The following is a 21522-nucleotide window of genomic DNA, read 5'->3' on the forward strand; positions in this document are numbered from 1 at the left end:
ATGATTGCTAAAGCCTGGGGAGAAGAGAAATTTTTGCATAGAAGAGGGAACTTGATAATTGGAAGAAATATATAAGTCTCACACTAAAAGGATGCTTTTCATATCAACTTTTATATTTCTTCCTTTGGGAAAAAAAAGTGTACATCTAACCTTTGATAAACATTATCTTTTTGTGTGCTTACCCCTGAGCCCTGCAATGTAAGGCCCTGATAAATAGGCGCTCCAGTTGTACTGTATGTGTTTTTTTGTTACTTTATTTTGGTATGATTTCAGACTTACTGAAAAAAGTTGCAAGAATAGGATAGGGAGCTTCTGTATATTTCTCATTCAGATTCGACATTTGTTTTACAGTTCTATTCATTTGCTTTAGCAGTCTCTTTACATGGTCACATGTGTATATATGTTTTGTTTTTTGAACCATTTGAGAATAAACTGGAGGCATACTGCTTTACCCCTATGTACTTCAGTGTGTATTTCCTAAGAACAAAGATATTCTCTTATAAACCGCAGCATAGTTATCAAAATTAGTGAATTGGTATTTGAAACAAATCATTATCTAATCTATAAATCATATGCAAATTCTATCAGCTATCTCAGTATCCTTAAAACTTAAGCTTTTTCTTGTTTCAGAATCTAATCCAGGATCGTGCTTTGCATTTAAAAATTGATTCTTACTCAACGGACTATAATTCCATTACTATTGTCATTTATTTTTATGTTTAAATTGTCCCAGATTTGACCACTGAGAAGCCTTTCTATTAGCCATGTGTCTTTACAATATGTTGCTATCCTTTTTTGAGTATTTTCGTCTTTCTGGCACAACAAAATGTTCCAGACTCTAATTGTTCTTCCTCCACTCTAGATCAACCATTTCTCCAAAAGTCCTGATTCCTTTTAGTGGAGAATATTATTCTCCACTAAAAAGAGAGATCTATGGTCTAGATGAATTTTTCTGTCTAGATTTATTCTCCGCTAAAAACAAAGGTCTATGGTCTCAGTTCAGTTCAGTCGCTCAGCCGTGTCTGATTCTTTGTGATCCCACCGACTGCAGCACGCCAGGCTTCCCTGTCCATAACCAACTCCCGGAGCTCACTCAAACTCATGTCCATCAAGTCAGTGATGCTATCCAACCATCTCATCCTCTGTCATCCCCCTCTCCTCCTGCCTTCAGTCTTTTCCAGTGAGTCAGTTCTTCACATCAGGTGGCCAACGTATTGGAGTTTTAGGTTTAGCATTAGTCCTTCCAGTGAATATTCAGGGCAGATATCTTTTAGGATGGACTGGTTGTATCTCCTTGCAGTCCAAGGAACTCTCAAGAGTCTTCTCCAACACCACTGTTCAAAACCATCAATTCTTCAGCACTCAGCTTTCTTTATAGTCCAACTCTCACATCCATACATGACTACTGGAAAAACCATAGCTTTGACTAGATGGACCTTTGTTGGCAAAGTAATGTCTCTGCTTTTTAATATGCTGTCTAAGTTGATCATGGCTTTTCTTCCAAGGATGATCTAGATGAATTTTTTTGTCATTGCTTCTGGGCCACCTTGGTGTACAGAGCTAGGAAAGTCACTTGTACAGGTTCATACCAGTCCATGTTTGCACACATATGTCTATGCATGTATCTATCTATTTTCATAGTGAACAGTGAATTCATATTATCATCTTCCATTTCAGTCCAGTGACTTCAGGGTGCATTCTGATTTTCTGCATTTTCATATTGTAACTCCCTTCTCCAACATTGAGAAACCTGACTTCCATTTTCCTCAGCAGATTTATTCATCTACTCAATCCCAAAACACATTTGAAGTAAGAATTGCTAATTCATGCCTTCTATAAAAAGGTAACGCTACAGTGCAAACTAATGCTACACTTCAGTATGTTTACAGTTCTTTTTTCAAGATAACGTTTACATACCGTGAGTTGAGTGAATTGCACTGTTTGGCATCTTTTACTAAAAGCATACATTTGTGTAACTCACATCTTTATCATTTGATAAATCATTTCTGTCACTACAGAAAGTTCCCCTATGTCCCTTCCCAGATAACCCCTATGTCCCAGAGACTCTTCCGATTATTTTCCAGTATAGAATGTTTTCTCTGATCTAGAACTTCTTAGAAATTGTAATATGAATTCTTTGGTGACTGGCTTCTTTTGCTCAGCATATTTGTGAAATCTACCAATGTTGCTGAATATATCAGTTCATTTTTTTTTTAATTGCTGAGTAGTATTCTGCTAAATGGAATTATTGCACATTGTAACACATTTTGCTTATTCATTTTCCTTTAGATGGACATTTGAGTTTCCAGATTTTGGCTAATATAAATAAAATGGATATGAACATGGGAATATAAAACTTTTGTGAACATATTTATTCATTTCTCATTGGCAATTATATAGAGTGGCATTGCTGAGTCACACATTTTGTTTGTGTTACATTTAAAAGACACCAGCAGACCATTTCCCAAAGTGGTCATATTGTTTTACATCCCCACCAGCAGTGCTTGCTGCTGGTTGCTCTAGTTACTCTGCCTATATAACGTAAGTTGGCCTTATCAGTCTTCTTCATTTTAGTTATTCCAGGGAATGGGTTAAGAGTGTTGAATTGTGGCTTTAATATGCATTTTCCTGATAACTAATGATAATGGTGGTAAGCACCTTTTCATGTGCTTTTTTGCACTATATTTTACTATATGAATTGTCTCTCTACACTGTTAGCCTATTTTTAAATTGGGTTGTTTGTCTTTATTACTGAGTTGTAAGAGTTTAAAAAATATGTATTCTGGTTATAGAATCTCTGTCAGATATGCATGTAATAATATTTCACCTTTTCTGTAGCCTGCCACTTCATTTTCAAATGTTATCTATCAGGAATTAAAGTTCTTAGATGAAGTCTGATTTATCAGTATTTTTTAGATTAGTGCTTTTTATGTACTATCCAAGAAATCTGTCTACTCCCTAGTCATGAAAATACTCTAGTATTTCCTTCTAGAACCTTTATAGTTTTATTTTTCACAGTTAGGTCTGTGATCCATCTTGAATTGACTTTTTTGAAAATAGTGTGATATGTGGGTGTCAGACTTTACTTTTATTTCCCTTATGTGTATCCAGTTGTTCCAGTATCATCAGGTGAAAAGATTTTTATTTTACTCCATCAAATTGCTTTGGCGCCTTTGTGAAAAATGATATAGCTATAAAATTTGGTTGATTTTCTGTATTCAGTTCCTTCCTACTGATGAATTTGTCTGTCTTTAGCCCGTAAGACTTGATCTTGACTACTATAGCTCTAGAGTAAGTCATTTAAAATCAGGTAGTGTGAATATTCCAACTCTTTCTTCTCAAAATATGTTGTTGACTCTTCTGTCTTTTTGCTTTTTTGGTCAGTTTCTCTTAAAAACCTTTTGTGATTGTGTCTTCAAGTTGTATATGATTGATTCCTTAACCATATTGAGAATTTCTGTTTTATGAATTTAGTGTCTTTGTCTATTTGTCTTTAATTTCTCTAGCAGTGTTGTATTGTTTCCAGCATAGTGTTGTGTGTGTCTTCTGTTCATTTCATTCTCAAATATTTAATTTTTTGCTATTACAAACACAGTTACAAAAATTATTCTGAAAAGTTGCTGCTAATATATAGATACACAGTTGGTTTTTATATGTTGAAACTTTTATATCTTGAATCTTAATGTCTTGCATTTGAAAACTTGTATGTTTTGCAGAGTTTCCCCTTTTTTTTGTTCAAACAACTTTATTTATTTCCTTTTTTATTTTTTGGCCACACTGCTCAGCATGCAGGATCTTGATTCTCTGACCAGGGTCCAGTCCCGTGCTCCTGCAGTGGAAGTGCAAAGTCTTAACCGCTGGACCACCAGGGAAGCCCTGCAAAGTTTTTTAATTCACTTACTGATTCTAGTAGTTTGTTTTGGTAAAAAAAATCCTAAGGAATCTGCAGTCATCTATTAATAGACCTTTACCTCTTCCTTTTGTTATTTCTGCCTTGTCTTTATTTTCCTTGCTTTGAACAGGCGCAAACATCTTGCTATGTTCTGAGTCTTGGGGAGTAAACGTCCAATTAAGTACTGTCAAGAATGAAGCTAGCTAGTAGTGTTTTTATATTTCTTTGTTTATTTCTGGCTGTGCTGGGTCTTTGCTATTGTGTGGGCTTTCTCTAGTTGTGGAGAGTCGGCAGTACTCTCTAGTTGTGGTAGTTGTGAAGAGTGGCGGATACGCTCTAGTTGTGTGCCAGCTTCTCATTGCAGTGTCTTGTTTTGGAGCACGGGATCTAGGCACACAGATCGGTAGTTGCAGCACGTGGTCTCTAGAGCACAGGGCCAACAGTCGTGGCACATGGGCTTAGTTACTCTGCTGCATGTAGAATCTTCCTGGACTGGGAATCAAACTTGTGTCTCCTGCATTGGCAGGCAGATTCTTTACCACTGAGCCACCAGGGAAACCTGCTGTAGAGTTTTTAAATGGGCTTTTTATCAGATTGAAAGAGTTCTCCTTTATTTCTGCCTTGCTAAGAGTTTTTATCACTTATGAGTGTTGATTTTTGTCTTAGGACTTCTATGCATCTTGAAAAAAGATGGTTTGGTTTTTCTTTTTTATTCTTTTAATACAATTAATTTTTGACTGTTAAAAAAATTTGTATTCCAGAGAAAAACCACCTTGGTCATATTTTCTTATCTTATGCACATATGACTCGATTTGATTGGTTGATATTTTGAAAGTATTTTTGTGTCTTGTCTTTATAATAGATACTGGTCTATAACTTTTTTCTCTTGTAATGTCTTTCAGGTTTTGTTCTGCTAGTCTCATAGAATAATTGGGAAATACTCTCTCCTCCTCTATTTTCTGAAAGAGTTTATGTAAGAATGACATTATTTCTTCCTTCAATATTTGATAGAATTAATCAGTAAAACAATTGGATCTGTGGTTTTCTTTGTGAAAGGGCTTTTAATGACACATGTAATTTATTTAATGGTTCATAGGCTTTTTAGATTTTGTTTCATATTATGTCAGTTTCCTAAATTGTTTTTTTCAAGGTATGTATTTATTTGATTTAAGTTGTTTAATTTATTGGCATGAAGTTTTTCATAATATTCTATTTATGGTCCCTTTAATGATTACAGGAGCTGTAATGGTGTTTCCTTTTTCTTTCTTGATGTTGGTAATTTGTGTTTTCTTTCATTTTTCTTGGTCACCCTTGCTTGAGGTTCATCAGTTTTATTAATCTTACACCCTTTATTAATCGAACAGCCTTTATTAGTTTCCCATAGTGTGAGTTTTAGATCTCTGTTCTTTATTCCTTTCCTTTTACTTACTTTGGATTTGATTTGCTCTTCTTTTTCTAGCCTCCTAAAGTTAGATGATTGATTTTAAGCATTTCTTTATTTCTATTATAAGCCTTTAAAACTGTAAATTTCTCTTTAAGCACTGGTTTAGCTGTGTCCCTAAAATTTGATTGATTGTGTTTCTGTTATTATTCAGTTCAAAATATTTTCTAATTTCCTCTCTGATTTCTTCTCTGACTCAGGAATCATTTAGAAATGTATTTTAAAATTTGCAAATATTTAAGGCTTTTCTCCAAACTTCTCATTGTGACTGATTCCTAATTTAATTTCCTCGCGGTTAAAGAATATAGTCCGTAAGACTTCATTCTTTTTAATATTTATGATACCTATTGATCATCACGTTTTATTGCAGTGAATATTCCATGTGTACTTGCAAAGGATGTGTATTCTGTAATTTTTTACTGACATGTTTCACAAATATTTATTATATCAAGCTGATTAGTAAGGTTATTCAGATTTCTTCTGTATTTGACATTTTTGGTTAGTTCTTTCATTTATTGGGAGACTGATGTTAACATTCTTGACAATAATTATGGATTTGTAGATCTCTGATTCTGTCAGTTTTTGCTTCATCTGTTTTAAAATTTTGTTTTTAGCTACATATAATTTTTTGATATGTCTTTCTGATGGCTTGACCCTGTTATAATTGTGAAATATCTATACCTTTGGTAATACTTTTTGTATTAAACCATTTTTTTGATGTTAAGATAAATACCCCAGTTTTCTTTGCTTATTATTTACATGATACTTATTTTCATCTTTTTACTTTTAACCTATTGTGTTTTGATATTTAAAATGTTTCTCATAACTAGTATATATTTGAGCCTTGCTTTTTTATCCATCTGATAGTCTCTGCCTTTTTAATTGGTGTGTTTAGTCCTTTTGCCCTTTACATAATTTTTGATATGGTTGTGCTTAGGGTCTATCAGTTTGCTATTTTTCATTTGTCATATATGTTCTTGTGTTTATTTTTCTTTTCTGCATTATTGTCAGCTGATCAAGTAATTTTTAAATATTTTTATCACTATATAGTCATTTTAGTTTTTGTTGTTCCTTTTGGGTTCAAAGTATTTATTCTTTATCACAGTCTATACTTAGAGTTCATATTTTACCACTTTGTGTGCTATGTACATTTTTGGGTAACTTTATATGGTTTCTCTTTTTGTTTTGAAATTAAAATTCCTATTTGAACTAGAGAACCAGACTCAGTGTTTCAGAGTGATAATGAAAATTCAGAACATTACTGGCTTATCAGTTCTTACAAGTAACCACACTAATGCAAGATGTTAATAATAAGGGAAACTGGGGAATGAGACAACCATGAGAGAATATACAGGAACTTTGTACTTTCTGTTCAGTTTTTCTGGGGGGGAAAAAAAAATCTATTAATTTTTTTAAGTAAAAAAAAATCATTTGACCATAAATGTTAAGAGTTTACTTTTGGACTTCTAATTGTCATTGATCCATATGTCTAGCTTTATGGTAGGATGACACTATCATGATTACTGTAGCTTTGTAGTAACTTTTAAAATGGGAAAGTATGAGTTCTCCAACTTTTTTTAAGCTATTGTTTTAAAACTAAGGACCAGAAAGTAGCTTATTCCTTTAGTTTTTCTTTTTTTGAATGTGGAATCAAACATTTTAGAAGTTAGTTTTGCTAAGCTCATATCTCAGTGAAAAAACAAATAATGGAAATTACATTATAAATACTTGTTTTCTTTATGCAAGGCTTGAAGCTGCAAAAGATGATTACCGTGTTCACTGTGAAGAACTTGAAAAGCAATTAATTGAATTTCAACATAGGAATGATGAATTGACTAGTCTTGCTGAGGAAACAAGAGCCCTGAAAGATGAAATAGATGTTCTTAGGTATGGCATGTCTAAATATAATTATGTCACTTCTCATTTTGGTATTCTATATTTTAATTAAGGAATCTTACAGTTATACCTGTGTATCAAGTATTGATCAGTTTTTATCCAAGTTCCTAGTCTTTACTTCTTTTATGTTAGTTGATAGTTATGTGAAGTTTTAGGATAATATTTGATTCGTGTTAGGACAGATTTTCATATTGGAACCATAAACCTTTTTCTTATTTCTGATTAAAGAAGACGATACCTTTTTCTTAAAAATTTGTAAGCTGTTATTTTTAGATACATTTGACTTGACCTTCTTGTACTTACTAGTACATCTTGTGAAATTTTTGTGTAAGAAATGTATTCTCACAAACCGTATTTTGACATTTGATAAAATATAGATAAGAATCCTAGCATTTATTTCAAGATTATCCCAGGTTCTCTTATTGTCTTTGACAGTACAAAGTTTATAATGAGCTTTGCCTACGAAATGTTAAGCAAAGAATCTGTTTAAATGATTTTTTATGTTAATTTTTCTTAATTAACCATTTCTTACACAGTTTTTAATGTTCATTTAAAACAAAATCTTTATAAGCATTAATTTTAACCTTCATGTGATATTGAAGTGATTCTGTTTATTTATTTTTTCTCCATCCCATTTGTCAGGAGTGCACAGCTCTAAAGGGAAGTGCTTTGCCAAACAAATTATAAATTAGGTCAACTTACTGAGTATATCAAATACTTACAACAAACTACATTAGATTTATGCACAGAGCACAACTGGCCTGTGAGCTAAAATGCAGCTTGGAATTGTTCAGCTGTATTTACAAAACCATTCTTTTTTTTATACATTGTTGAGATATATAGAATAGTTCAATAATACAGTGTGTCAAATTTTGAGCATTTTATTTTGATGACTTTATAACAGAAGGGTTGAACTTTTTGAGCCCGTTTCCAGATTTCTCACAAAGTTAATGATTTCTTGTCTCTGTCCCTCTCATTTTTTTTGACCAGTTGATAGTTCATTTGGAAGACTCGTTTTACAGCCAGAATAACACTGTTATGTGCATTTACTTGTTTTTACATAGTAATGTTTAATCTTTGTTATTATAGGGCTACCTCTGATAAAGCAAATAAACTGGAGTCTACAGTTGAGATATATCGTCAGAAGCTACAAGATCTGAATGACCTTCGCAAGCAAGTGAAAACTTTACAGGAAACAAACATGATGTACATGCATAATACAGTCAGCTTAGAAGAGGAATTAAAGAAGGCAAATGCTGCACGCACACAATTAGAAACATACAAGAGACAGGTGAGAAAATACCTAAATTTTTTTAATCAATAAAATTGAAAGAGTATAACTTTTCACTCCTTAAGAAGGATGTAGCAGTGAATAAACACTGTGCTGTGCTGTGCTTAGTTACTCAGTTGTGTCTGACTCAGCAATCCCATGGACTGTGTAGCTTGCCAGGCTCCTCTGTCTTTTGGGATTCTCCAGGCAAGAGTACTGGAGTGGGTTGCTATGCCCTCCTCCAGGGGATCTTCCCAACCCAGTAATAGAACCCACGTCTCACACATTGCAGGTGGATTATTTACCATCTGAGCCACCAGGGAAGCCCCAAAATACTGGAGTGGGTAGTCTGTTCCTTCTCCAGGGAAACTTCCCGACCCAGGAATAGAACTGGGGTCTCCTGCATTTCAGGTGGATTCTTTACCCACTGAGCTACCCAGGAAGCCCCAAATAAACACTACTTGTAGTCAGTTGTGTACTTATTATCACATGTATCTTCTATCTGTAATTTTAATTCAAGAGTTGATCATTGAGTTTGTGTTTTCTAGGTCTTTTGGACTTCCCTGATAGCTTAGTTGGTAAAGAATCCGTCTGCAGTGCAGGAGACCTCGGTTTGATTCCTGGGTCAGGAAGATCTGCTGGAGAAGGGATAAACCGCCCACTCCAGTATTATTGGGCTTCCCTTGTGGCATTTTTATTGGCTTCTGAGCTTGTATACTTTGGGGATATTTTATTGTTTCATTAACATTTCTGATAACCAGGGATAAATACCTAGAGAATGGAGTTATAACCTAAAATATTCTCTTTTGTTATTTATCAAACACCCTAGAGAAACAGTAGAAGACTTACTTATGTTTTTTTGCTAAATTATTATTTGTGTATTTTAAAACTTATTTTAATTTTTTATTTACATGCCATTTCCACAAATATTTAGAATTAGACTGTAATCTTACTATAAATTTTATTTCCAGTTCATTTATTGATCTCTGAAATGCTATGAATATTATATACTCTTTATTTTCTACTTTTGTTTCTGATAAAAGGTTCAGGATCTTCATGTTAAACTTTCCTCTGAATCCAAAAGGGCGGACACACTAGCATTTGAAATGAAGCGGCTTGAAGAGAAACACGAAGCTTTACTTAAGGAAAAAGAGGTAAACATAAATGTAATTGATGTGAAATATGTATGTCCTATTTTAGTTTTAATATTATCCTTGCTGTTTTAAGAATGGAAGTGATGTAACCAGTTCTTCTTTCTCCAAATTGAAATTAGTGATGTAAAAGAAAGTCTTGTAGAAATTCTTTGTGCAGTTTTGTTAAATTTTCTTGATATGATGAAGTCATGTCTCAGTGCATGTGTTCCAGCTCTAGACTGTCAATTCCTTGAAAGCAAGGACCATAGATGCAATTTTTAAAAGCTTTATTAGTATATAATTTACATATCATAAATTGCACCTAGTTAAAAGGTATAGTTCAGTGGTGTAAGTATTCAGAGTTGGAAACCATCATTGTTTCTAGAATTCTGTCATCATTCCAAAGAGACCCTGTGCCTGATAGCAGTTATTCTGCATCTGGTCCCCTTTTCCCCAGCCTTAGCAACCATCATCTACTTGCTGTCTGTGAATTTGCCTGGTCTGTCCTGAATATATAATCATGCACTTTATGACTTTTGTGACTGGGTTCCATCATTTAGCATAATACTTTCAGGGTTTATCAGTGTTGTAGCAGGTATCAGTACTACACTCATTTTTATTGCTGAGTAGTAATCCATCAGACTTTATTTTGGGGGGCTGCAAAATCATTGCAGATGGTGATTGCAGCCATGAAATTAAAAGACGCTTACTCCTTGGAAGGAAAGTTATGACCAACCTAGATAGAACATGCAAAAGCAGAGACACTGTTTTGCCAACAAAGGTCCGTCTAGTCAAGGCTATGGTTTTTCCTGTGGTCATGTATGGATGTGAGAGTTGGACTGTGAAGAAGGCTGAGTGCCGAAGAGTTGATGCTTTTGAACTGTGGTGTTGGAGAAGACTCTTGAGAGTCCCTTGGACTTCAAGGAGATCCAACCAGTCCATTCTGAAGGAGATCAGCCCTGGGATTTCTTTGGAAGGAATGATGCTAAAGCTGAAACTCCAGTACTTTGGCCACCTCATGCAAAGAGTTGACTCCTTGGAAAAGACTCTGATGCTGGGAGGGATTGGGGGCTGGAGGAGAAGGGGACGACAGAGGGTCAGTTGGCTGGATGGCATCACTGACTCAATGGACATGAGTTTGGGTAAACTGCGGGAGCTGGTGATGGACAGGGAGGCCTGGTGTGCTGTGATTCATGGGGTTGCAAAGAGTCGGACACGACTGAGCGACTGAACTGAACTGAATTGAGTAATCCGTTATATGGATATACTCCATTTTATTTATCTGTTCATCAGTGGAAACAAAGTGCAATTGGGTTGTTTCCACATTTTGCCTATTAAATGAATAATATGGCTATGAACATTTTTTTTTTTTTTGCCAGTATATTGTTGCATCTTCTTTTTTTTTTTTTTACTTTACAATATTGTATTGGTTTTGCCATACATCAACATGCATCCACCACGGGTGGACACATGTTCCCCATCCTGAACCCCCCTCTCACCTCCCCATACCATCCCTCTGGGTCATCCCGTGCACCAGCCCCAAGCTTCCTATATCCTGCATCGAACCTGGACTGGCAATTTGTTTCTTACATGATATTATACATGTTTTAATGCCATTTTCCCAAATCATCCCCACCTCCCTCTCCCACAGAGTTGCCAAAAGACTGTTTTATACATCTGTGTCTCTTTTGCTGTCTCGCATACAGGGTTGTCTTTCTAAATTCCATATATATGCGTTAGTATACTGTATTGGGCTATGAACATTTATGTACAAGTTTTTATGTGGACACACATCTTCATTTCTTGAATAGGTGTTGAGGAATGGTATTGCTGGGTCATATGGTAGGTGTTTAACTTTTTTAAGAATTACCAGACTTTTCTAAAGTGGATGAACCATTTTTCATTCTCACTAGTAGTTTGTAAAAGATTCCAATTTCTCCCAACTCTTGTCAAATCATATTGAGTTTTGACTTTGGCTATCCTAGTAGGTATGCAGTAGTATATCATTGTGGTTTTGATTTGTATTTCCCTAATGACAAATGATGTTGAACATCTTTTCATGAACTTATTGACCATTTCTGATTTTATTTCTTTGAGAAATGCCTCTTCAAATTCTTTAGACCATATTTTATTTGTTATTTGCTTTTTTATTTTTGAATTCTAAGAGTTCTTTATATATTCTAGATACAAATCTTTTGTCAGATACGTGGTTTGCAAATATTTTCTCCCATTCTGTGAGTCATCTTTGCACTTTTTAAATGGTGTGTGTGTGTGTGTTGCAGCAGAATAGTTTTTTATTTGATGAAAACAAAGTTATCTACTTTTTATTTTGTGTTTTTTTGGTGGTGTTTCTATGACACCATTGGGTAACCTTAAGGTTATAAAGGTTTATTCCTCTGTTTTCTTTTAGGAATTTTATATTTTTAGCTCTTATATTTACTCTGTGATCAATATTGAATTCATTTTTATGTGGTATGAGATAGGTTTCTAACTTTCTTCCTTTGTGTTTAGATATTCATTTGTCCCAGCACCATTTGTTGACATGACTGTTCTTTCCCCCGCTGAATATTCTTGATACTACTGTTAAAAATCAGTTGACATGGTCCTGTAATGATGGATATATTATACCTTTGTCAAAACTCATAAAAATGAAACAAAGAATGTCCCCTAATGTAGACTTATGTCCTTTAGTTAATAGTAGTGTATCACTTTTGGCTTATCAGTTCTTACAAGTAGCCACACTAATGCAAGATGTTAATAATAAGGGAAACTGGGGAGTTGGTGAGGGGTGGCGATGATGGAATATATGGGAACTTTGTATTTTCTGTTCAGGTCTTTTTAAAAAAAAAAAAAACCTATTAATTTTTTTAAAGTAAAAAGAAAGCATTTGGCCACAAATGTTAGAGTTTATTTCCAGATTTTTAACTGTCATTGATATACATGTCTAATTTTATGGTAGTACCACACTGTCATGATTACTGAAGCTTTGTACTAAGTTCAAATTGGAAAGTATACTTGTTTGAAATAAGTTCTCCAACTTTTTCTTTGGAAAGCTATTGTTTTGGTTATTCTGGGTCTCTAGCATTTCATACGAATATAAGGGTCAGATTATTGTTACTGCAAAATAGCCAGATTGAAATATTGATAGAAATTTCCTGAATTTGTTGATCAGTTTGGAAACCTGGCCACCTTAATAGCATTAAGTTTTCTGATCCATTAATATGTCATAACATTCCATATATTTAGGTCTTTAGTTTCTTTCAACAGTGTTTTGTAGTTTTCATTTTATAAAATTCATACCTTTTAAAACTGTTCATGAGTTTTTATTCTTTCTGTCAGTGCTAACAATAGAAATACAATTTATTTTTTGACATTGATCTTATATTTTATTTACATCCTTGTTGGATTCCCTTAGTATTTCTAATAGTTTTTAGTGAATTCTTTAGGATTTCTATATACAAAATCAGGACATCTGTAAATACAGATAGTTTTATTTCTTTTTTTGCATTCTGAGTCTTTTATTTCTTGTTAAATTGTCCTGTCTAGAACCTTCAGTACTTTGTTGAAAGAAATGGCAAGGTGAGAGTATCTTTCTCTTGTTTCCAATATTCGAAAGAAAGCATTCATTCTTTCACCATTATGTGTCTTATTAGTTGTAGATTTTATTTGTAGATGCCTTCTGTCAGGTTAAAGAAGTTTTAATTCCTAATTTATTCCATGTTTTTATCCTGAAAGGGTTCTGGATTTTGTCAACTTCTGTTTCTGGGTTAGTAGGATGACACATAGTTCTTGTCTTTTACTGTATTAATGTCATTGATTGATTTTTTAAAATCTTAAACCAGTTTGTGTTCTTAAGGTAAATTCTACTTAGTCATAGGGTATAATCACTTTTGTATGTTGCTTGATTCAGTTTACTAGTGTTTTGTTGAGTGTTTTCCCATCTGTATTATAAGAGATATTGGTTGGTAGTTTTGTTTTGATGTCATTGCCTGGTTTTGGTGTCAAGGTGATATGATATAAAATGCATTGAGAAAATGTTCCTGCATTTTTGGTCTTAGCTCACTTAAAGTCTTTGTCTAGTATGTCCACCCACTAGTGTCATCTCATTGACTCTTTCTGTTAACTGTTCATTTTTTTCCCCCTGTGTAGGTATTTCTCTATTTCTTTGCATGTTTTGTTTTTTTGTTGTTGTTTAAAATATGACCTTTAAAATAATAATGTATTTCAACTCTGGAAATCAGATTTCCCCCCAACCTCAGGGTTTTTTGTTTTTGCTGGTTTTTTAGTGACTCTTTTAGACTAATTCTATAAAGTTTTTTTTTCTTTGTAAAGTTTTTTTTTCTTTGTAATGTGGAGCCACTGCATTCTCTGCCCAGTAACCACTGAGATCAGTTAATGATTTGTCAGCTATTTCCGTAGATGTCCCAATCTTTGCCAAAGGACTCAATGTGTGTTTATTTTGGAAAACATCTTCAGTTCTTAGGAAGTTTAAAACTCTGCCTTTGCCTTTATTTCCTGTTTGCACAGGGCTTCAAGTTTATCCAGAGCTGAGACATTGGGGTCCTCTCAGGTTATTTCTGGGCATGCACACAGCTCTGTACATAGCTGACCTCCTGGATCTACAGGAATATGTTAGGACTTTTTAACGTCCTCTATGGATATCTTGTTCCCCAGCTCTTCCTTGTAAGTTTTTGGCAAGAGTCTTATTTGCCTTAACTGGCATCATGCCTTCAGCAGCTATAATGAAAGCAATTGCTGATGATTCACCTACTGACCTGGGGAGTTTCTCTTTCAGTATCCTATCATTTTGCCTTTTCATACTGTTCATGGGGTTCTCAAGGCAAGAATACTGAAGTGGTTTGCCATTCCCTTCTCCAGTGGACCACATTCTGTCAAATCTCTCCACCATGACCCGCCCGTCTTGGGTTGCCCCACGGGCATGACTTAGTTTCATTGAGTTAGACAAGGCTGTGGTCCTACTGTGATTAGATTGAGTAGTTTTCTGTGAGTATGGTTTCAGTGTGTTTGCCCTCTGATGCCCTCTTACAACACTTACTGTCCTACTTGGGTTTCTCTTACCTTGGGCGTGGGGTATCTCTTCACGGCTGCTCCAACAAAGCACAGCCATTGCTCCTTACCTTGGATGAGGGGTATCTCCTTGAAAGGTTGTTGTTGAATCACACGAATACACCGGGCTTCTTGGCCCCCGGAGGAGAAGAATTCAATCCGGGGCCAGAGACAAGGCTTGATCGCTCGGAGCTTTTGTGTAATAAAGTTTTATTAAAGTATAAAGGAGATAGAGAAAGCTTCTGACATAGGCATCAGAAGAGGGTAGAAAGAGTACCCGCTTGCTAGTGTTAATAATGAGGTTATATAATCCAAAGAATGTCTGGAGGTTGTAAAGACCTCCTCCGACCTACTCCCATAATTTACATTTTAAGATAACACTGTCCTCAGGCAAGATACATCCTTGTAAAGACCAGGTATACTCCCATAATTAACATTTTAAAATAACAGAAGGTTGAATCCAAAGACTGTCCTTAGGCAGGATACATTATTGGTATATAATCCTAAGGAATGTGGAGAAAGAAAAAAGTTTGTCCTTTCTTCCTCCTTGAGAATTTCAGACCCCTCTCTCCTTGGGGACCCCTAGACTCCCTATCAACCTGTCTAGGAACTGACTCTATCATCCTCACCGCCGCCCTTCCTGACCTTCAATGTGGGATAGCTCCTCTAGGCCCTCCTGCGCCCTTGCAGCCACGGCTCCGGGTAACTCCTCTCCTTGCTGACCCTGGCCTCGGGCGTGGGTTGCTCCTCCCGGCCGCCGCCCCTGGCATCGGGCGTGGGGGCATGGGGTAGCTCCTCCCGGCCATCGCCCCTAGATGTTCAAGCTGGTTTTAGAAAAGGCAGAGGAACCAGAGATCAAATTGCCAACATCCGCTGGATCATAGAAAAAGCAAGAGAGTTCCAGAAAAACATCTATTTCTGCTTTATTGACTATGCCAAAGCCTTTGACTGTGTGGATCACAATAAACTGTGGAAAATTCTGAGAGAGATGGGAATACCAGACCACCTGACCTGCCTCTTGAGAAATTTGTATGCAGGTCAGGAAGCAACAGTTAGAACTGGACATGGAACAACAGACTGGTTCCAAATAGGAAAAGGAGTATGTCAAGGCTGTATATTATCACCCTGTTTATTTAACTTATATGCAGAGTACATCATGAGAAACACTGGACTGGAAGAAACACAAGCTGGAATCAAGATTGCCGGGAGAAATATCAGTCACCTCAGATATGCAGATGACACCACCCTTATGGCAGAAAATGAAGAGGAACTCAAAAGCCTCTTGATGAAGGTGAAAGTGGAGAGTGAAAAAGTTGGCTTAAAGCTCAACATTCAGAAAACGAAGATCATGGCATCTGGTCCCAGCACTTCATGGGAAATAGCTGGGGAAATAGTGTCAGACTTTATTTTTCTGGGCTCCAAAATCACTGCAGATGGTGACCGCAGCCATGAAATTAAAAGACGCTTACTCCTTGGAAGGAAAGTTATGACCAACCTAGATAGCATATTGAAAAGCAGAGACATTACTTTGCCAACAAAGGTCTGTCTAGTCAAGGCTATGGTTTTTCCTGTGGTCATGTATGGATATGAGAGTTGGACTGTGAAGAAGGCTGAGCGCCAAAGAATTGATGCTTTTGAACTGTGGTGTTGGAGAAGACTCTTGAGCGTCCCTTGGACTGCAAGGAGATCCAACCAGTCCATTCTGAAGGAGATCAGCCCTGGGATTTCTTTGGAAGGAATGATGCTAAAGCTGAAATTCCAGTACTTTGGCCACCTCATGCGAAGAGTTGACTCCTTGGAAAAGACTCTGATGCTGGGAGGGATTGGGGGCAGGAGGAGAAGGGGATGACAGAGGATGAGATGGCTGGATGGCATCACTGACTCTATGGACGTGAGTCTGAGTGAACTCTGGGAGTTGGTGATGGACAGGGAGGCCTGGCGTGCTGCGATTCATGGGGTTGCAAAGAGTCAGACACGACTGAGTGACTGATCTGAAGGAATGTTTTCTGGCACAGCAAGCACCAAATTAGCTCAAATAATGAAAAGCATGATTGGGACTTCTCCAAGGTGCTGCTCGACAGACCAAATAGTGATAGTTTTCTTTTTCTTTTGATATATCTAGCATGGGGCTTTTAAAGAAGAGTTTCATAGCTAGTCAGCCTCTCCAGGTGGTGGTAACCTCTGCTTTCAAAGCTACTCAGGGCTACTCCATGGTTAGGGAGAGGGTGATAGTAATCAGGATAGTTAGAACAAAAAGCTCACTGTTCTGAGGTTTAGCACATTTTCTTTAATAAGTGTTCCTAAAATCATGGCTGACCTTTGGTTAATCTTCAGACTTTTTGAAAAGTTGATTTTGACAAATTTCAAGTGTTCACATTGCATTTTTGAAGGAACAGATTTATAGGGGTCCTGATGCCTGACTGTAGTTATAATTTACAGCATTCAGAGATTCTTAGAACACTGTACACACTGGCCTAAGGACCCTTGGAATCAGTTACCAATTTACTGCTAAGTTGATTGCTTGATAAAGGACAGAAATGGTATGGACCTAACAGAAGCAGAAGATATTAAGAAGAGATGGCAAGAATACACAGAAGAACTGTACAAAAAGGATCTTCACGACCCAGATAATCATGATGGTGTGATTACTGACCTAGAGCCAGACATCCTGGAATGTGAAGTCAGGTGGGCCTTAGAAAGCATCACTACGAACAAAGGTAGTGGAGGTGATGGAATTCCAGTTGAGCTATTCCAAATCCTGAAAGATGATGCTGTGAAAGTGCTGCACTCAAAATGCCAGCAAATTTGGAAAACTCAGCAGTGGCCACAGGACTGGAAAAGGTCAGTTTTCATTCCAGTCCCAAAGAAAGGCAATGCCAAAGAATGCTCAAACTACCGCACAATTGCACTCATCTCACACGCTAGTAAAGTAATGCTCAAAATTCTCCAAGCCAGGCTTCAGCAATATGTGAACCGTGAACTTCCTGATGTTCAAGCTGGTTTTAGAAAAGGCAGAGGAACCAGAGATCAAATTGCCAACATCTGCTGGATCATGGAAAAAGCAAGAGAGTTCCAGAAAAGCATCTATTTCTGCTTTATTGACTATGCCAAAGCCTTTGACTGTGTGGATCACAATAAACTGTGGAAAATTCTGAGAGATGGGAATACCAGACCACCTGATCTGCCTCTTGAGAAATTTGTATGCAGGTCAGGAAGCAACAGTTAGAACTGGACATGAAACAACAGACTGGTTCCAAATAGGAAAAGGAGTATGTCAAGGCTGTATATTATCACCCTGTATATTTAACTTATATGCAGAGTACATCATGAGAAACGCTGGACTGGGAGAATCACAAGCTGGAATCAAGATTGCCGGGAGAAATATCAATCACCTCAGATATGCAGATGACACCACCCTTATGGCAGAAAGTGAAGAGGAACTCAAAAGCCTCTTGATGAAGGTGAAAGTGGAGAGTGAAAAAGTTGGCTTAAAGCTCAACATTCAGAAAACGAAGATCATGGCATCTGGTCCCAGCACTTCATGGGAAATAGCTGGGGAAATAGTGTCAGACTTTATTTTTCTGGGCTCCAAAATCACTGCAGATGGTGACCGCAGCCATGAAATTAAAAGACGCTTACTCCTTGGAAGGAAAGTTATGACCAACCTAGATAGCATATTCAAAAGCAGAGACATTACTTTGCCAACAAAGGTTCATCTAGTCAAGGCTATGGTTTTTCCTGTGGTCATGTATGGATATGAGAGTTGGACTGTGAAGAAGGCTGAGCACCGAAGAATTGATGCATTTGAACTGTGGTGTTGGAGAAGACTCTTGAGAGTCCTTTGGACTGCAAGGAGATCCAACCAGTCCATTCTGAAGGAGATCAGCCCTGGGATTTCTTTGGAAGGAATGATGCTGAAGCTGAAACTCCAGTACTTTGGCCACCTCATGCGAAGAGTTGACTCATTGCAAAAGACTCTGATGCTGGGAGGGATTGGGGGCAAGAGGAGAAGGGGACGACAGAGGATGAGATGGCTGGATGGCATCACTGACTCAGTGGATGTGAGTCTCAGTGAACTCTGGGAGTTGGTGATGGACAGGGAGGCCTGGCGTGCTGCGATTCATGGGGTCGCAAAGAGTCAGACACGACTGAGCGACTTATCTGATCTGATCTGATCTGATCTGGATGGACCTAATAGGGTTTTGTTTATTGATTTGAAGTATAGCAGCATTTAAAATACGATTTTATGTTACTTTTCAGGTTCTGGAAAACTCATTTAAACCTGAGCCTTTTTCTCAGAGTGTAGTAATTTGTCATTTGACTGTCAGCTGTAAAATAAAACGAGTTGAGTTCAGTGGCTCGGTCTTGTACAACTTTTTGCAACCCCATGTGGAGAAGGCAGTGGCACCCCACTCCAGTACTCCTGCCTGGAAAATCCCATGGACGGAGGAGCCTGGTAGGCTGCAGTCCATGGGGTCGCTAAGAGTCGGACACAACTGAGCGACTTCACTTTCACTTTTCACTTTCATGCCTTGGAGAAGGAAATGGCAACCTACTCCAGTGTTCTTGCCCGGAGAACCCCTGGGACGGGTGGGCTGCCGTCTCTGGGGTCCCACAGAGTCAGATACGACTGAAGCGACTTAGCAACAGCAGCACTGGAGCACACCAGGCTTCCCTGTCTATCACCCACTTCTGGAGCTTGCTCAAACTTATGTCCATTGAGTCGGTGATGCCATCCAACTGTTTCATCCTCTGTTGTCCCCTTGTCCTCCTGCCTTCAATATTTCCCAGGAACAGGGTCTTTTCCAGTGAGTTAGTTCTTCACATCAGGTGGCCATAGTATGAGCTTCAGCTTCATGATCAGTCATTCCAATGAATATTCCAGCCTGATTTCCTTTAGGATGGACTGGTTGGATCTTCTTCCAGTTCAAGGGACTCTCAAGCACTTTCTCCCACACTACAATTCAAAAGCATCAATACTTCGGCGCTCAGCCTTCTTTATGGTCCAACTGTCACAACTATACATGACTACTGGAAAAACCATAGCTTTGACTATATGGACCTTTGTCCATAAAATAATGTCTCTTTTTTAATATGCTGTCTAGGTTTGTCATAACTTTCTTCCAAGGAGCAAGTGTCTTTTACTTTCGTGGCTGCAGTCACCATCTGCAGTGATTTTGGAGCCTGAGAAAATAGTCTGTCTCTGTTTCCATTATTTCCCCATCTATTTGCATGAAGTGATGGGACTGGATGCCAGAATCTTCTCTTTTTGAATGTTGAGTTTTAAGCCAGCTTTTTCACTCTCCTCTTTCACCTTCACGAAGAGGCTCTTTAGTTCCTCTTTGCTTTCTGCCACAAGGGTGGTGTCATCGGCATATCTGAGGTTATTGATATTTCTCCTGGCAATCTTGATTCCAGCTTGTGCTTCATCCAGTCCAGTAAAATAAAATAACTAATGACATGAAGTCCTAGCATACTATCCCTGGTAGATAGTGGGTTTTCACAGATTCATACTTCCAATATGCTGTTTACAGTAATAGAAGGAAATAACAAGTCTCTCACATCTCTTACACACTGGACTGTATTCTAGCTTTAGACAAACTTTTTCTTATTCACTACTCAGAACACCTTGTAGGGGCTTATGAATCAGTATCTCAATTTTGATGATAAAGATCTAAAGCCAAAGAGTCAGTAGCTTGCCTTAAATAATACAACTGGAAATAGTAAAACTGAATTCAAGCCACACTCTGTTTGCCTCCAGAGTCCATATCCTGTTATTACTCTAAAGTTAAATTTTTGTACTCTGTTGTATAATACATTCATTTGGTTCAAAGATAAGCTATCTAGTGGGAAAATCACAAGCTTTGTGTTGTATAAAGTCTTGTTATTTATGTGATTTACACAAGAGAAAATTACCCCTTAGCACTAAAACTAAAACGTTGTCTTTTTTAATTAAGTAGGTAGCAATTATCAGATTAACATATTAAGGTAAATTATCTTAAGTATAAAGTACATTGCTTTTGGGCAGAATTAAATATTTTGCTTATATAAATAATTCTTTTTTAGAGACTAATAGAACAGCGTGACACTCTGAAAGAAACAAATGAAGAGCTTCGATGTTCACAAGTACAACAGGATCACCTAAACCAAGCAGGTGGATTTTGTTGCATTTAGAAAAGGTTTTTTAATGTTAGATACTGGGATGTTAATCTGTTTTTTCGTTGCTGATATTGTTTAGATGCGTCCGCTACAAAAAGTTATGAGAATCTTGCTGCTGAGATTATGCCAGTGGAATATAGGTAAATTTGTTTTTATCAATTGACAACCCATACTTAATATTAGAAATGTGAATTCTTTTCATAATTTTCTAAGCCTTTATTTTTCATTTTATGAGTCATAGAGCTTGAAAATACTTTGTCTCATCTGCTTATACTTTCTAAATCATATTGTTATTGCTACTATAGCAGTTTAAAAATTTACCAGAAATAAAATTTCACTTACTAGCTGAATAACATATTCTGGTTTTTTGTAATATGACCTTTATTGTGTAGAACTTATTTTTCTATCCTTAAACTCTTTGGTATCACTTTAAAATGACAGTTATTTAATGGACAGGAATTTCCTTTCTTAAACTCTGGAAAACCTTTTTAATACATAGTTTTCAAATTCCCAGCAGTGAAACAAAGTAGGAGATGATCTGTCAATTGCAGGACGAGTAAGCCAGAGTTAAAATACACATTTTAAAGGTTCCTCTTGACCCAACTTTTATTTTGGTATTTTATTGCTGTGTTTACTTCTAGGTATTTGACTTACCTGGTATTTT

General features: G+C 36.8%; 1 protein-coding gene across 2 annotated transcripts in view; it reads left to right on the forward strand.

The window, feature by feature from the left end:
• HOOK1 (hook microtubule tethering protein 1) overlaps positions 1-21522 on the forward strand; it is a 71415-nt gene that overhangs the window by 31769 nt on the left and 18124 nt on the right. For both annotated transcript variants that reach the window (XM_086390260.1, XM_086390261.1), the window contains exons 10-14: positions 7080-7220; positions 8319-8520; positions 9543-9653; positions 20766-20853; positions 20938-20998. In XM_086390260.1, coding sequence (XP_086246386.1) covers positions 7080-7220; positions 8319-8520; positions 9543-9653; positions 20766-20853; positions 20938-20998 — 603 coding nt within the window. The remainder of the gene's footprint in view (positions 1-7079; positions 7221-8318; positions 8521-9542; positions 9654-20765; positions 20854-20937; positions 20999-21522) is intronic.

The sequence above is a fragment of the Bos grunniens genome, chromosome 3 (genome assembly GCF_055505025.1).
Source record: "Bos grunniens cultivar Pamir isolate PY7600 chromosome 3, Bosgru_T2T1.0, whole genome shotgun sequence".
NCBI classification, from domain to species: domain Eukaryota; kingdom Metazoa; phylum Chordata; class Mammalia; order Artiodactyla; family Bovidae; genus Bos; species Bos grunniens.